The sequence below is a fragment of the Rhinolophus sinicus genome, chromosome 17 (genome assembly GCF_057876585.1).
Source record: "Rhinolophus sinicus isolate RSI-liver-muscle chromosome 17, RSI-T2T, whole genome shotgun sequence".
NCBI lineage: Eukaryota > Metazoa > Chordata > Mammalia > Chiroptera > Rhinolophidae > Rhinolophus > Rhinolophus sinicus.
In genome coordinates, this window is record NC_142517.1 from 78,831,393 (window position 1) to 78,849,774 (window position 18,382).

The following is an 18,382-nucleotide window of genomic DNA, read 5'->3' on the forward strand; positions in this document are numbered from 1 at the left end:
GAAATGCATATTGACACCATGTACCTACTAAAAGGGCACAACATTTCTTCCCAAAAATGCATAACTTCATTGTAATCACAAGAAAACATTAGACAAACCCAAATTTAGAGGCATTCTAAAAAACATCTAGCCGATGCTCTTCAAAAGTGTCAAGGTCATGGAAGATTAATGAAAGACTGAGGAACTGTCACAAAAGGAAGGCTAAGGAAATATGGTGACTAAATGCACTATGGGATCCTGCACTGGATTCTGAAACAGAAATAGGACATGAGTGGAAAAACTGATGAAATCCAAATAAATTCTATAGTTTAGTTAATATTGTACTGATGTTAAATTCCTAGTTTTGATAAATGTTCTGTAATTACATAAGATGTTAGCATAAGGGGAAGCTGGGTGAAGGCTATACGGGAACTCTGTACTATTTCTGCAACTCTTCTTTAAAGTCTAAAATTATCAGAGAACAAAAAGAATTTTTTTAGAGAAGGAAGTAACAAAGGGGAGAGAGGATATGAGTCCTTCGTTTAGGCTCTTTGAGTGCCCCCTGCTGGTCACTAGGGTGAACTTCAGTGAAGTTCTGCCAAGCTGGACTTCTTTGATATTATATAAAGCAATTGCCCTTTTCTTTCCAGTTATGTACAGTGCCTGCTCCGAGGTGGTTTTCTCAAAGCAAGGCTATTCTTCTCCTACTGACTCATGGTTGCTTTCTTCCTCTAAAACTCCATCAAAAACCTCACTAGTTACTGAATCTGCCTTCTCTCTAAACACAATCATGCATCACAAACCCTCAACCATTTCCTGGATGAAACCCAAGACCTGTCCGGTGCAAGCAAACCATCCAAAGCTCCTCTCACTGACCATACCACTAAACACCGATAGACATCACAAGGAGGGCAAGCCAGACAACTGGGGCGGTGGGAGAGAAAGCTAGATGTGGAAGCGGGACAGGGCTTCCTGAGGTATCGACATGAGAAAGTGTGAGGAATGCAGTACTACTGGGGGATACCACGTCTACTAACACCTTGGCCGTGGGGTTGAGGGCCAAGCAGATAAAAGATAACTAATTTCCATTAAATTTTTTCCACACGAATACCCTCTAAAATTAGTAACTCACTGGGTTCAAGTAAATCAAATACAGCTCTTTATTAGGAAAAGATTGGGATTTCTTGTGGCATCTGATAATGGAGACCAGAGATACAGACTGGCAGTGTTCTGCCTATATCTAGGCCATGGATAAATTTTATTTAGCCCACACAATACTTTAAAAGTTTTGAATTAGATATCAATTTTTTGAAATCTGGAGATTTCACATTTAAAATTTAAGATTTCCGGGTTTTCATGGGAAAACAAAATCTATAGATCTTGCCGAATTGGGTCTACATTTCTGCATGGCAACAATGCAGAATGAAGTGAGCAAAGGCTGCCCTCCCTTTAGACGGTACTTACTCTTTGGTTCCTTCCCCACTACTCACACAAGACATGCACATGGCTAATACCCACCCTGCTGGATCCATGTGTGTTATATACCTAGTCCGTGTGGCATTAGTGTTTGCAACACCTGCTGTGTACAATACTATATATACAAGGGTTGATCAAAAAAATATGGTAATTAAAAAATTTATTACAGTAAAAGACACATTGCCATTAATCGCCTTCAAAATACTCCCCTTCACTTCGAACACTTAATCACATTGTTCTTTCCACTTTCTGAAACAGTTCTGGAAGTCCTTTCATGAGGACTTTATTTGCGCTGTCATGGCTGCCTCAATCGATTGATGTCCTGAATCGATTCAAAACATTTTCCTTTCTTAAAAAAAAAAAAAAAATTTTTCCTTTCATGGTCACTGACTTTGAGGAAGAGCCAGAAGTTGCACGGTGCCAGATCTGGTGAATAAAGTGGATAAGGATACACCATAATGTTTTTATTTGACAGAAACTGACATACCAGAAGCAATGTGTGACAGAGCCTTTCCATTGTGATCAATAAATATGGTGAATGCTGCTGCTGCATGCCATCCAATGGAAAGGCAGGGATCTTCAACACGGGAAGTGGCGCATCAAACCTTAGTAACAATGTGTGATAAGTTTCAACTTGTTCAGTGCAGTCAGTTGGGTGTGAGCTACGGTTGAGAGAAGGGGTGTCTTAAAGTGTGCCATAAATCATCCTCCATCATGACAAAACTCTGTGTCACACATCATTTCTAGCATACAACAATTTCTGTCAAATAAAAACATTATGGTGTGCCCTTATCCACCTTATTCACTGGATCTGGCACCGTGCAACTTCTGGCTCTTCCCCAAAGTCAAAACGATTCAGGACATCAAGGCAGCCACAACAGCACAACTAAAGACATTCAAGAAAGAGGACTTCCAGAACTGCTTCAGAAAGTGGAAAGAACAATGGGATAAGTGTGTTTGAAGTGAAAGAGAACATTTTGAGGGGGATTAATGGCAATGTGTCTTTTGCTGTAATAAATTTCTTTTTAAACATTCACCGTATTGTCTGATCACATCTCGTATGCTTTCAACAGCTAACAGGACCTTGCTTCCATCTGCACTTAGCCAAAAGGTCAAGAAGCAATTGCCTGCCATCTGCATAAGCCTCTGTAATAATGTTCATCCTTTCTTTCTAAAAGTCACTATAGCTAATGGCATCTACTCAGCAAAACCATAACACATACATTTACTCTTCTGAATTTCATTCTTTTACTGTTAATAATATCCTATACCAATGAATCAGAACTACCTGGAAGGTTTGTTAAAACACAGATTACTGGGCCCACTCCCCGGAGTTTTTGATTCAGTAGTCTGAGGACGGACCCGAGAATCTGCAGTTCTAACAAGGACCCTGGTAATGCTGATGCTGTCAGTCCAGACAGCATCCTTTCACTAACCCAATGTTGTTGTTTTTTTAAATTCAGGTTTTTATTTTGTTTGTTTTCTTTAAAGATTTTGTTGGGGAAGAGGAACAGGACTTTATTAGGGAACAGTGTGTACTTCCAGGTCTTTTTCCAAGTCAAGTTGTTGTCCTTTCAATCTTAGTTGTGGAGGGTGCAGCTCAGCTCCAGGTCCAGTTGCCGTTGATAGTTGCAGGGGGCGCAGCCCACCATTCCTTGCAGGAGTTGAAGAATCAAACTGGCAACCTTGTGGTTGAGAGCCCACTGGCCCATGTGAGAATTGAACCCGCAGTCTTTGGAGTTAGGAGCTCCAACCACCTGAGCCACTGGGCCGGCCCACTAACCCAGTGTTCTTGATTTAAAAATTTCCATGACAATTTTACACTGATCTCTTAAGTATCCCTAGAGCAGTGATATCCAGCAGAACTTTCTGCAATGATAGATACATTCTTTATAAAATGCTCTCCAGCATGGTAGCCCCTAAACACTGTGACTGACTGTTGAGCATGTGTGACTGAAGAATTACATTTTTAATATTATTTCATTTTAGTTTATTTAAATAGCCACATGTAGCTAATAGCTACCATAACGGACAGCATAGCATAGCTCTGTAGGCTCTTGAGCTAAACAGAGAGGGGAGTAGGGGAAGAAGACAAATTTTACATGAGTATAAATAGCAAAACCCAGGCTACGGACATAAGGTCTAATTTACTTTCATCTAAAAGCTCTTTCAGTATTTTCACTTGTGGCTAGAAGTAACCATGGCATATTAAAGGGGGTAAAAGGGTGTTTTGTAACATCAGTGAAACAACAGAGCCTCAACCCACTAAGCAAGAAAAAGAACAAATTTTCGAGCTCATTCCTTTTTACCTTTTATTCTCCTGGGTATCACCGTCACCCAATCAGGTCCACTGGAGTTGATGGGCATTTTGATATTGACACCACTTTAAGAGGAATAAAAAGAGTACAAGCTCAGATTCAGGACCATTTATTTTCCAATATGTATCTCTATTTGCAAATTTAAAAAAGATATCATTTCACGGAGCCTGATTAAAATGAAATATTCTTAGAGATGTTAATTAACACAATTAACAATAAATAGGTTATATGAATATATAAACTGAATAAGAATTAACTAGGTTCTTAGTTTTTTACTTCTTAGCCCTTAACCCAAACTCCAAAATGACATTCTGGTTTGAATCACTTACTCTCTTTAGACTGAGATAATGGCTCACACAGATGAGGACGTCTATTTTGCCACTACCTACTTTTCACACTGCAAGTCTATGCGCTATTAAGTCACGTGTCAGATTACTTAGGCCTTGCCCAGAACTGAGATGAGTCCTACTGGAGACGCCTGTCCCCAGATACGTGCTCATGCAGTACTCTGTTCATCACTGCTATGGCTCTTCAGTGTCTGTTCCCCTTACTAAAATCTATACTTTTCAAAGACATGGATTTTGTCTTCTTCACCTTTTGTCTTCAGTACTTAGCACAGACCTTGGACTAGAGTCCACGCTTGAAAAATATCTGATTGAAGACTGTGTTAAAAAGTGGGGGTGAGTGGAGTCCAGGAGAAGAGTACTGAAAATTCAGTGTAACTATTCCAGAAACTGGGTCACAATAATTAGGCCTCTTGCACTTAGACTGAAAATAAATAAACAAACAAAAAGAAATGCTAACTTTCCAAACTCTTGATATGGGAACTTGTAGTCAGGATTTTTTGTTTCATCAAAAGTCAATTCAAAAGAGATTTGCCTAAAATGATACTTAAACTTTACTGTTTGCCAGTTACTCCTAGATGCCAGGGATACAACAGTAAACAAAATGCACAGCGTCTCCTCCTTTATGAAACTGACATTATAATGGGGAACAGAGACAAAAAGCAATTAAGGAAGTATAGGGGGCTACATTAGAGAATAACAGAATTTCATTGCTTAAATAAGTGACATTTAACAGAGGACATGACTTTTAAAAGCACATATACTGTTTTCATGAGTTTAGAGCCTTAAGGTAAGGAAACAAAGAAAACTTCACCTCTGCAATTTTCCTGTAAAAAATCTTTAACCTCAGTCTAGTCATGCAGACATAATAAAGTAGCAAATCCAAATTAAGGGACATTCTACAAAAGAGTGACATCAAAATCCTCAACATTGTAAAAAAATAATAAGCTAGAGACCTCTTCTGGATTAAAGGAGATTAACCACATAACTAAACACATTGTGCGTGATCAGAGATTAAATGAATTAAAGTAAAAAAGGTTGCTATAAAACACATTATTGGGACAACTGGAGAAACTGGAATATAGACTACATATTAAATAACTATAACATCAATGATAAATATCCCAAGTGTGGTAATTGTGTTATGATTATATGTTGGAGAAAGTCCATGTTCCTAGGAGACGCACACTCATGGGGTTCAGTGCCATGATGTGTGAAACTTACTTTCAAATGCTCTTTGGGGAAAATTATACACAAACACACATATAAACACACCTACAGAGAGAGAAAGAAAGCAAATGTGGCAAAACATTAACAATAGAGAATCTAAGTTAAAGATATATGGGTGCTCATTGCTAGAATTCTTGCAGTGTTTCTAGTGATTTGAAGTTTTTTTAAATACAAACTCAGAAAGAAAAAAGCATCAATCATGCTAAAATAAAAAGAAGCTTTTTATGTGATGAGCTCATTCTTTCAAAAGGTCTTCCCTTATATTAACAGGATCTTTGAATCAAAGTACTGCTGTTCTTTCCAAAACCAACACTTTTTTTCCTTAAGAGTAAAAAACAAACATTAGATCACCTTATTTATCTGTCATTTAGGGACCCAAAGACCATGGCTAAACTTCTTAATCCTTTCTAAATTAAGCAAGATTATAAGCCACCAAGAGGTAAGAGTGGGTATCAGCTTAACATATTCAGGCCATGAGGTCAAGAGAGTAAACCCAAAGGTCCTTCAAATGATCAATTTCAATCTCTTTTTCTTTTCAGTTAGCCTGGTGCAAAATTTCAGAATTTTAATAAACAATGCAAAAAGTAAAATCAGCATCAGGACTCTGTCAAATGTTTGGTTTTCAAAAATTTATGCCACCTCAAACACTGTTTTCCCAGCCAATTTCCAGATAAGTAGAATTTCTTAATGATTCTACTAAAAAGTACCATCAGCCAACCTCATTCAGGATATGTAAGTAAAAGGAGGGGCAGACATTATTTTATCCTTCCGGATTCACAGGTGTTTTGAGGTTTAACTGGTAGGATTCGATGTTAAGTACATTTTTAAATTTTATACCAATTTATTTCTGTAACCTTTCTCCCATTTTTTTCCACTTGGAATCCGAGTTAATTACAGGCTACGCTTCCTCCTTTTTGCTAGGCCACAAAGTGGACTGACAATACAACTCTAAAAGGAGGAAACTGATTTCATTCTTCTCTATGGTTGAGCAATACTCCATTGTATAAATGTACCACAGTTTCTTAATCCAGTCATCTATCAATGGGCATTTCGGTTGTTTCCCTGTCTTGGCTATTGTGAATAGTGCTGCAATAAACATAGGGGTGCATAAATTTTTCAAATTAGTGTTTTGGATTTCTCTGGAAAGATACCTAGGAGTGGAATTGCTGAAAGAACATTATGCTAAATGAAATAAGTCAGATGGATAAAGACAAATACCATACAATCTCACTTACACGTGGAATTTAAAGAATACAATAAATGAACAAACTAATCAGAAACAGTCTCAGAGACATAGAGGAAAAACTGAGGATTGCTAGATGGGGGGGCGGGTGAGGATGAGGGAGAATGTGAGGGGATTAGAAAGCACAATCAGTAATTATAAGATTACCATGGGGATACGAAAGACAGTTTGGTGAATATAATCAATAATGTTGTAAAGATTTTGTAGGGTGTCAGATGGACACCTGTCTTATTAGAGAGACCACTTCAGAGACAGTGTAGATGCCTGATCACTGCGCTGTACACCTGAAGCTGAAGCTGAATAATAATGAATGTCAACTACAATTTTATATATATGTATATTTACAAGAAGTGGAGTACAGCATAAGGAATAGAGACAGTGGAAATGTAACAGCTGTATGCAATATCAGAGGGGTAGTAGATTGGGGGAGGGGAGTTATCACATTGTGAGGGGTATAAATGATAAATGTCTAACTAGTACATTATTTTGTACACCTGAAACTAATAAAAATACATAAATAAACAAAAATAAACGGAGGGTAAGTGAGCAGTCTTCATACATGGGCTAAAAATGCACAGAATGAAATAACCTGCTCATAGTCATTAATAAGTAGCATATCTAAGATTAGACTCAGGATTAAAACTAAAGCTAAAGTCCTTTTGCACTGAGCCATACGAAAACTAGGCCATCTTATCAAAAACAGTACAGTAAATACATTGAGTAGTGCTCCCTCTGCTGGCCTTCTGAAAGCATGACATGAGTCCATCAAATGTGTAACTTATAAACTGTTATGACCAAAAACTAACTCGAGTGGAGAATTAGAGGATATTATTTTAGAAACTCCTATAGACCTTAAGGTAGGAAGCTTTCCCCCACTGAGTAATAACTGGACATAAAACAAAATTTTTCAGAGTGCCAAGATGTACACAACAAATTATCTACAATGTTTTAAAAGTGTATTTCATTTAAAAAATTGTTTTTTAAATTTACATTTCAAATAATTGTACTTTTGGTCATGTAGCATTTCAAATAATTGTACTTTTGGTCATGTAGCTTTTATTTATTTATTTATTTATTTATTTATTTATTTATTTATTTAAAGGAGGGCGCAGCTCATAGTGGCCCATGTGGGGATCGAACAGGCAACCTTGGTGTTATTAGCACCACGCTCTAACCAACTGAGCTAACCAGCCACCCTGATAATCTAGCTTTTAAAAGGTTTTATTTCTTAGAAATATTATTTTACTTCAGAACTATATGGAATGTTGAAGAAAACAGAAATTTTAATTCATACTGATTCCATGTATTCTGTTCTCCACATTAGTATATATATTGATCACTACACTGAAAAAGTTGTATACTTACATCTAAAAGTATAAAACTTAAAAATATAGTTTGCTGCACCGGGCCGGTGGCTCAGGTGGTTGGAGCACCATGCTCCTAATGCCGAGGTCGCCGGTTTGATTCCCACATGGGCCAGTAAGCTGGGCCAGTGAGCTATACCCTCTACAGTTAAGATTGTAAACAATGGCTCTCCTTGGAGCTGGGCTGCCATGGGCAGCCCGCAACCCGAGGTTGGCGTGAGCTGCTGTAGGCTGCCCCAGGCTGCTGTGCTACCATGAGCGTCTGGCGGCCAGCGTGAGTGGCCAGCAGCCAGCGTGAGCAGCCGTGGGCTGGGTTACCGTGTGCTGCCATGAATGGCCAGTGGCCAGAGTGAGTGGCAAGCAGCCAGTGTGAGCAGCCAGCAGCCGGCGAGAGCTGCCATGAGCTGCTGTGAGCGGCAAGCCAACCAACTGCCTGGGGGGTGGGGGGGAGCAAGACTCATAACACCAGCATGGGCCAGGGAACTGTGTCCTACACAACCAGACTGAGAAACAACAGCTTTTACCGGACGGGGAGGTGGGGTGGGAGGTGAAAGAGTGGGTGGAAAAAAAACAAACATACATATGTATATATGTATATATGTATAGACAGACAGACAGACAGACAGACAGATACATAGATAGATAGATAGATATAGTTTGCTGTGGTTTTCCTGGCTTCCCATGCATATCATTAAATGAACCGAGCAATGTTGCCATATTCTAGTACTATCAATGAATGTTTATATGATTTTAACAACTGAAATGTCACTTAAAATTTTTTTAGTTTATTAGATGAAGTTAACACATTGTACTGATTACAGGACCTCTGGCAGCTCTGTTCTTGAATGATCTTTTTTTTTTAATCTGTCCTGTAAATAAGTGATCTTGCTAATGTAACTATAGATGTGCTACATAGTTCTGAAGTAAAACACAGATATGAGGGTAAACAAACATAAATTCAAGGGTAAAAAAAGGTCTTTAATTTGAACTGGAATAAGCACTAAGCTTCATTTTTAAAAAACTAATTACAAAACAGAAATCTGCATTTATTTTCTTATTCACCACCTCTCCTGAACTGGGCCAAGTGCAGAGAGATATAAGCAGCACATAATCAAAACAAGAAAAGTCTAAATGGAACAAAGACAGTGGAAAAGCATTCTTAAATTACCCCCTAGAACAAGGAGCATGTACCTCTGGAAGAAAGCACTCTCTGCAGCAGTTAGGAGGCCCTTCAGGTATCCGCCTTTGAAATGGTTAATTCTGCTGCTGCATGGGAGCTTCTTTGGTTTGAAGCAGAACCAGGGTTCTCCGGTGTAGAGATCTGTAAAGTTACACAAGGGCAGACTCCCAGGAAGACACACGTTGCACTCGGTAGTTTCAGAAATTCTTCCTGAACGAAAGAGACTCTTGAAATAGACCCTGTCTGGTTTTTCTTCCTGTAGGTGCTGAAGAACTCGGATTGCTTCACTGGGGTGGACCAGAGATATGGACACTTTCACTTTGCCTGGCCAGAGCAAAGTAAAAAACACCTTGTAAAACCCATTCTGGTAATCCACCACTCTGCCCACAGCCCCTGCCTGCAGCTTAGGGGAGTGGATCCTGGCCTGCAGGTAGTCTCCGCCATACTTCTTGGGCTTGCCTTGAAAATCATGTACATGAACAAGCACCTCTAGCTGGCTTCCCACCCTGAAGAAGGCTGCAGAGTTCAAGATGACAAAGTAGCTGGAAGAAGGGTCACTGCTCTTCAAAAAGGGGACTGAGCCCACGTCTGGCACCTGCCACTGCAAGGCAGCCAGCAAGGAGTCCTCCTCCACGCGCTCCCGGCTGGACAGAGTCTGGTGTTCATAGCCACAGTAAGGGTTCCGGCTAATTCCTGTCACCTGGGAGGAGACAAACTGTCCACTACTGTCGACGAATGTGGCTGAAACAGTCTCATGGTCCAAGTACTGAAGAGAAAGACACAAAAACAGAAACCACAAATACAATAAATGTCCTTATAGTCAACCAAATAAACCTTTGCTTCAATTTAAATTTTAATAAAACTACTTGGGATGACACTGTTTCAAAAAACAGAGCTCACTCCTTGTACAGGGCTACCGTATGGTAACACAGTTAAATTAAGATGAGGAAGAGACATAGTGGGATCCCCACACTTTCGTGAGTTTTACCTCCAGGAGCTTGATCAGATTCCCACAGTAAATATTGGAGAAAAACCCTCTCATGTTTCCAGCAGGAGAAGGGAAAAGGAGCATTCTGTTCTTAACAAGGCTTGCCCTCGAGAGAAACTATTTTACCAGAGGCTAACCTATTGGGGTTTTATCAGCGCCTAACCAAACAGGGGTAAGGGACATACCCAACTCCGGCCCATTCTAACCATTCTGCCCAACTGAAGGATGGGGGGAGGGCTAAGAAGCACTTGCATTCAAAGCCCAGAAGCACAGGCTCACTAATGGACCGAGACCTTAACCATTGGACTATAAGACACTTCATCATGCCCACAGCTTACCACCACACCACTAAAAGCCTATTTACTGGAGTTCCTTTTACCCAGTAAATATATCATGTCCACCTTTCAACAAAAAATTACAAAACACACTAAAAGCCAAAAACCAGAGTTTGAAAACACACATCAAGCCTGAGAACAACATTCAGCTATAGCAGGGATGTTGGAATAATCAGATCAGGAAATTTTTAAAAATTATGATTAATATGCTGAAGGCACTGATGAAAAAAGCTGACAATATGCAAAACCAGATAGGCAATGTCAGGAGAGATGGAAATTCCAAAAAGAATCAAAAAGAAATTCCAAACATACCAGAGAAGATTTTTAGGGTAGGAAAAATACTCTGCATGATATTATAATGATGAGTAGATGTCATTATCATTTGTCCAAACCCACAGAATGTACAACACCACGAGTGAACTCTAAGGTAAACTATGGACCTTAGGTAATTATAATGTGTCAATGTAGATTCATCCTTGGTAAAAAATGTACGATTCAGGTGAGCGATGTAATAATGGGGGAGGGTATACATGTGTGGGGGCAGGGAGCATATGGGAAATCTCTATAATTTTTGTGTAGTGTAAACCCTGACAATGTTCTTTTTGCAATGCAAGTGCCTGACTTCAATTTTGATTGCCCAGGCATCCATTTCAAAGAGGCATCCCCATCAAAGACAGCTATGTCAAGAAACCACATTGCCAGCCACACAACTATATTAAGAGCCAGGCGGCTTCCCTCCTCCTCAGGCTCCTTTGTTTTAGGAATCTTTGATTTAGATAACTGACCACCTGGGCCACTTGCTTTTCTTTTCCCGTGCTTTAAATTCTCACTCTTATGTTTTAAATTCACCAATAAAGAGTGAATTCATGAAACCCCAGGCCCCCACCCTTGATCCAAATAAAAGCAGAACCCCAGGCCTGCGCTCTCTTTGTTTCTCTACCTGTGACCTCACTGTGCGGCCCCAAGCATACAGTGTACCCTCCAGGACCTATGAGTAAAAAACCCTATTTTTTTTTCAAAGTTTCCTGATGGTTATTGCTAAGTGCATCTTGCAATCATAACATGAACCACAAGGGCCAGTCCAGACACAACACTGATTATCAATAGAATGAGACTGGCACAAAACATTTCCTCTCAATTTTGTTGTAAACATAAAACTTCTTTAAAAAAAATGTATTTAAAATAAAAATTGAAAACTTAAAAGAAATTCCAGACATCAGAAACACTGTAAAAGAAATGAACAATGTCTTTGAAGGGCTCATTAGTAGACTAGACATAGCTGAGGAAAGAATCTCTGAGCTTGAGGTTCTGTCAATAGAAACTTCCAAACTAAAAAGCAAAGAGAAAAAAGAATGAAAAAATGGGAACAGAATATTCAAGAGCTATGGGACAAATCCCACACACACATTGGAAATTGAGTGAGTATCATTTTTAGTACCTAACCCAAGAAACTGCCTCTTACATTAAGCCATGGGTTCAACTGCAAGGAGAAAAAAACAATAACATTAACAAAGCAAACCCAAAAATTACTCTCCTTAATAGCTAATATTACCATTACAAACCACTGAAATAAGGCCCCAATGCCCTGAGTGCTAAACTCATACCTACCCTCCGCACACTGAGACTAGCTCCTTGCGTGTGCTCCCACGTGAGAGGGCAAATGTGAGTCCGGTAAATACAGTACTACCGGAAAAACAGATCAGTATCTGTGGGCAAGGGAGAAACCACAAACTTGACCTATAGTGCCACTATCTGGAAAACAAAACAAGTTAACAGCAGCTAACCTGGTGGGTTATAAGAGAGAAGACATAAAAGCTTAAGAATTCTGCCGCGAGAAGAAGCAAGAAGTGTGGAGCAGGTGTATCCAGACGAGGACAGAGAAAACCCCAGATATATCAGTATCAACAAATAGTTTACCACAGCTGAAGGCTACTAGTAAAGATTTGAGGAGGTGTCTCCTACTTCAAATGTAAAAGCAGCAATACAAATCTACAAGGAATGTGAAGAAATAATGAAACATGTCATCACCAAAAAACAACAATAATCCTCCAACAACCAAGCTCAAAGGAATGGAATATACTGATCTAGCCGATAAAGAATTCAAAATAGCTGTTTGAGGAAATTCAAATAGCTACAAGAAAATACAGACAATTCAACAAAATACATGAACAAAATGAGTAATTTACAGAGATAAAAATCATTAAAAGAAGCAAACAGAGACAGCATTTGAGATCTTGCTCCCTGGTATATATTGTCAATTTGGCTCAAATAAACTCTTATGAAAATTCTCAAAAATATAAAAAAAGCAAACAGAAATTCTGGAGTTGTCGAATTCAATGAATAAAATGAAAGAATTAATAGAGAGCATCTACAGCAGAGTAGATCAAATGAAAGAAAGAATAAGTGAGTTACAGGACAGAAACTGAAATAATCAGAAGAGAACAAAGAAAACAGAATGAAAAGGAGCATAGAAACCCTATGTGATCTATGGGATGCTATCAAATGTACAAATACTAGAATAATCCGGGTTTGAGATAGAGAAGACAGGGAGAAGGGGGCAGAAAATTCATTTAATAATTTTAATAAATTTAATAATGTCTTTAATAAAGTGCTAAAAACCAAAATTGCCAGCCAAGAATTCTCTATATCCACTAAAGTTATCCTTCAGCTATGGAGGAGAAATAAAGACTTTCCCCAACAAACAAAAGCTGAGGGAGTTCATCATCACTAGACCTGCCTTGCAAGAAATGCTCTAAGGAATTCTTCATGCTGAAATGAAAAGATACTAATCAGTGACATGAAAACATACAAAAGTATACTACTGGTAAAAATAAATATATAGTCAAATTTAGAAAACTCTAATTCTGTAATAGAATGGTGTGTTAACCACTTAACTATAGTATAAAAGTTAAAGAAAAAAATATTAAAAATAAGTATCGCTACTGTAATTTGATAACAAATAAAAATATAAAAAGAGGTAACTCATGATATTAAAAATATAAAAGGGGGGCCGGTCCGGTGGCGCAGGCGATTAGAGCTCCGTGCTCCTAACTCCTAAGACTGCCGGTTTGATTCCCACATGAGCCAGTGGGCTCTCAACCACAAGGTTGCCAGTTCAATTCCTCGACTCCCGCAAGGGATGGTGGGCAGCACCCCCTGCAACTAAGATTGAACACTGGCACCTTGAGCTGAGCTGCCGCTGAGCTCCCGGATGGCTCAGTTGGTTGGAGTGCATCCTCTCAACCACAAGGTTGCTGGTTCAACTCCCGCAAGGGATGGTGGGCTGCAGCCCCTGCAACTAGAAACAGCAACTGGACCTGGAGCTGAGCTGCGCCCTCCACAACTAAGACTGAAAGAACAACTTGAAGCTGAACAGCACCCTGCACAACTAAGATTGAAAGGACAACAACTTGACTTGGAAAAAAGTTCTGGACGTACTCACTGTTCCCCCAATAAAGTCCTGTTCCCCTTCCCCAATAAAAATCTTAAAAAAAAAAAAAAAAAAAGAATATACAACAATTGTAAATCTATACCTACCCAACCATATTTTTGCTTAGTATATTTGGAACACCTAAATATATTAAGTGAATACTAACAGAACTGAAGGGAGAAACAGACAACAATACACTAATAGTAGGGCACTTCACTACCCTACTGTGAGCAATGGATAGATCATCTAGACAAAACAACAAAAAATACATTGGACTTGAACCATACATTAGATCAAACAGATATTTATAGAATATAACTTCATTCCATCCACAGCAGCAGAATACACATTCTTCTTAAGTACACATAAAACATTTTCCAAGTCAGATCACATGATAGGCCATGAAACAGTCTTAGCAAATTTAAGACTGAAGTCATACCAAGTATCTTTTCCAACCACAATGGTGAAAAACTAGACATCACAAGAGGAAAGCTGGAAAACCTACAAATATGTGAAAATTAAGCAGCACATTCCTGAACAACCAATGAATCAAAGTAAAAATCAAAAGAAAAATCTAAAAATATCTCAAAACAAATGAAAATGGAAACACAACATACTAAGACCTATGGGAAACCTACTACAAAAGCAGTTCTGAAAGGGAAGTTTATAGAAATAAACGCATATATAATAAAAATAAAAGATTTCAAACAACCCACTTTACACCATAGGAACTAGAAAAAGATGAACAAACTTAGCTCAAAATTCAAAGAAGGAGAATAGCAAAGATCAGAGTGGAAATAATGAAATAGAGACCATAAAAACAATAGAAAAGATCAACAAAACTAAGAGCTTGTTTTTTAATAAACAAAATTGACAAACCTTTAGCTACACTAAGAAAAAAAGACAGAAGACACAAATAAAATCAGAAATGAAAGAGGAGCATTACAACTAATAGTACAGAAATATACAAGATAATGAGAGACACTATGAACAATTATATACCAACAAATTAGATAACCTAGAATAAATGGATAAATTCCTAGAAACATACACTCTGCCAAGATAGAATCAGGAAGAAACAGAAAATCTGAACATACCAATAATAAGTAAGTAAATTGAATCAGTAATCAAAGCCCAGGACCAGATGGCTTCACTGGAGAAGTCTAGCAAACATTTAAAGAAAAATTAATACCAAACCTTTTCAAACTCTTCATTGAAGAGGAGCAAACACTCCCCAACTCATTTTATGAGGGCAGTATTACCTTAACACAAAAGTCACATAGTGACATTACAAGAAAACTAAACTACAGGCCAATATCCCTGATGACTATAGATGCAAAAATTCTCAACAAGATACTAGCAAACAGAATTCAACAATAGATTACAAGGATTTTACACCATGACCAAGTAGGATTTATCCGTGGGATACAAGAATGGTTCAACATATGCAAATCAATATATGTGATACACATTTGTTGCCAGAGGGTAAGGGGGGTGGGGGGTAGGGGGTGGGAGATGAGGGTAAGGGAGATCGAATATATGGTGATGGAAGGAGAACTGACTCTGGGTGATGAACACACAATGGGATTTATAGATGATGTAATACAGAATTGTACACCTGAAATCTATGTAATTTTACTAACAATTGTCACCCCAATAAATTTAATAAAATAAAATTTAAAAAAAAAAGAATAATAATCCAATAAAAGTAAAAATAATACAAAAAAAATGTGATACACATTAATAGAATGATTTTTAAAAATATGATCATCTCAATAGATGCAGAAGAAAATCACAAAATACGATATCCTTTCATGATAAAATCAATCAACAAATTAGGTATAGGAGGAACATACCTCAACATAATAAAGGCCATATACAACAAATCCACAGCTAACATCATACTTATCATCATTTCATCATAATGATGAAAGATTGAAAGCTTTTATTCTACGATCAGGAACAAGACAAGGGTGCCCACTTTTACCACTTTTATTCAACACTGTACTGGAAGTGTTAGCTAGAGCAATTAGGCAAGACAAAGAAATAAAAGGCATCTAGATAAGAACAAAAGAAGTAATACTGTCATTATTTGCAGATGATATGATCTTATATATAGAAAATCTTGAAGACTCAATCAAAGAACAGTTGAAACTAATCAACAAATCTGGTAAATTTGCAGGATATAAAATTAATATACAGAAATCAGTTGCATTTCTATACATTAAGAACTAAACATCTGGCTGAGACCGGTGGCTCAGATGGTTGGAGCACCATGCTCCTAACGCTGAGGTCGCCAGTTGGATTCCCACATGGGCCACTGAGCTGCGCCCTTTACAGCTAAGATTGTGAACAATGGCTCTCCCTGGAGCTGGGCTGCCGTGAGCAGCCAGAGGTTGGTGTGAGCTGCCCTGGGCTTCTGTGTGCTGCTGTGGGCTGCCATGTGCTGCCAGCTGCCATGTGCTGCCAGGAGCGGCCAGTGGCTGGCAGCCAGCATGAGCAGCCAACCAATGGCTGGTGACCGACTGCCTGGGAGGGGGGGAGGGAGCGCAATGCTCATAATACCAGCACGGGCTAGGGAGCTGTGTCCTACACAACTAGACTGAGAAACAACGGCTTGAACCAGAGTGGGGAGGGAAGCGGAAGAAAGGGGGGGAAATCTGCAAAAGAAATAAAGAAAACTACACCATTCACAATATCATCAAAAACATTAAAACAATTAGGAATAAATTTAACTGAGGAAGTGAAAGATCTGTATAATGAAAACTACAAGACTCTGATAAAATCTACTGAGAACACAAACAAATGGAAAGATATCCCATGTTCATGACCTGGAAAACTTAATATTGTTAGAATATCTATATTATCCAAAGCCATGTATAGACTCAATGGAATCCCTATCAAAATTCCAATGGCATTTTTAGAAGACTCAAATAAAATCAGAAATGCAAGTGGAACATTACAACTGGATAATAAAAACAGTCCTAAAATTGGTATGGTACCATTAAAGACTCCAAGTAGCCAAAGCAATCCTGAGAAGAAAGAACACAGCTGAAGGTATCATAAGTCCTGACTTCAAACTACACTACAAAGCTATAGTAATCAAAACAGTATGATACTGGCATAAATACAGATACATAGACCAGCGGAATAGGATTGAAAGCCCAGAAATAAATCCCCACATACACAGTCAACTAATATTTCACAGGAGAGCCACAAATACTCAACAGGGAAAGCACAGTCTCTTCAACAAATGGTGTTGGGAAAACTGTATATAGACATGCAGACAAATAAAATTGGACTCCTATCTACACCACTCACAAAAATGAACTTGAAATGGATTAAAAACAAACGTAAGATCTAGTATCACAAAATCCCAGAAGCAGCAGCTCCTTGACATTGGTCTTGGCGATGATTTTTTAGATATGATGCCAAAAGCACAAGAAACAAAAGCAAATTCAGCACTTAGGACTACATCAAATTACAAAGCTTCTACACTGCAAAAGAAACCATCAACAAAATGAAAAAAGCCACCTACTGAATGAATGGGAGAAAATATCTGCTAACCATATATCGGATAAGGAGTTAATAGCCAAAATATATAAAGAATTCATACCACTCAATAACAAAAACAATCGAATCAAACAAATGCAGAGGAACTAAATAGACATTTTTCCAAAGAGGACATATAGATGGCCAAGAGAGTCATAAAAAAGATGCTCAACATCACTAATTATCAGAGAAAGGTAAATCAATACCATAATGAGATATCACCTCAGACCTCTTAGAATAGCCATCATCAAGAAGATAAAAGTATTGGGGAGGATATGGAAAAAAGGGAACCTTTGTATACTGTTGGTGGGATGTAAATTGGTTTAGCCGCTATGAAAAACAGTATGGAGATTCCCCAGAAAAATTAAAAACAGAACTACCATATGATCCAGCAATCCCACTTCTGGGTATCTATTCAGAGGAAATGAAAAAGGTAGCCAAAAGATATCTGCACACTCATGTTTATTGTAGTATTATTCACAATGGCCAAGATATGGAAACACCATAAGTGTCCACTGATGGATGAATTAATAAAGAAAATGTGGTATATATACATACAATGGAATATTTTGGGGCCATGATAAAGAAGGAAATCCTGGTGTTTGTGACAATATGGATGAACCTTGAGGACATTATCAGTGAGACGAGTCAGACAGAGAAAGATAAATAATATATATCACTTACACATGGAATCTAAAAAAGCTGAACTCATATAAACAGGGGCTAGAGGGTGGGGGAATTGGGGAGATGTTGTTTAAGGGTACACATTTGCAACTAGTAGATAAATAAGTCCCGGAGATCTAATGTACACCATAGTGATTATAAGTCAAGAGTACTGTTTGCTAAAACATCTTAATTGTCCTCACTATAAAAAAAGAAATAATAATTATGAGACATGATAGAGTTGTTAGCGAACACCACGGTGGTAATCACACTGTAATAT

At 38.3% G+C, this 18,382-nt stretch overlaps 1 protein-coding gene across 2 annotated transcripts in view; it reads right to left on the minus strand.

The window, feature by feature from the left end:
• NXPE3 (neurexophilin and PC-esterase domain family member 3) overlaps positions 1–18,382 on the minus strand; it is a 48,725-nt gene that overhangs the window by 10,265 nt on the left and 20,078 nt on the right. For both annotated transcript variants that reach the window (XM_019711215.3, XM_019711219.3), the window contains exons 5-6: positions 9,146–9,900; positions 3,765–3,838 (exon numbers count right to left, since the gene is read on the minus strand). In XM_019711215.3, the coding sequence (XP_019566774.1) occupies positions 3,765–3,838; positions 9,146–9,900 (829 nt within the window). The remainder of the gene's footprint in view (positions 1–3,764; positions 3,839–9,145; positions 9,901–18,382) is intronic.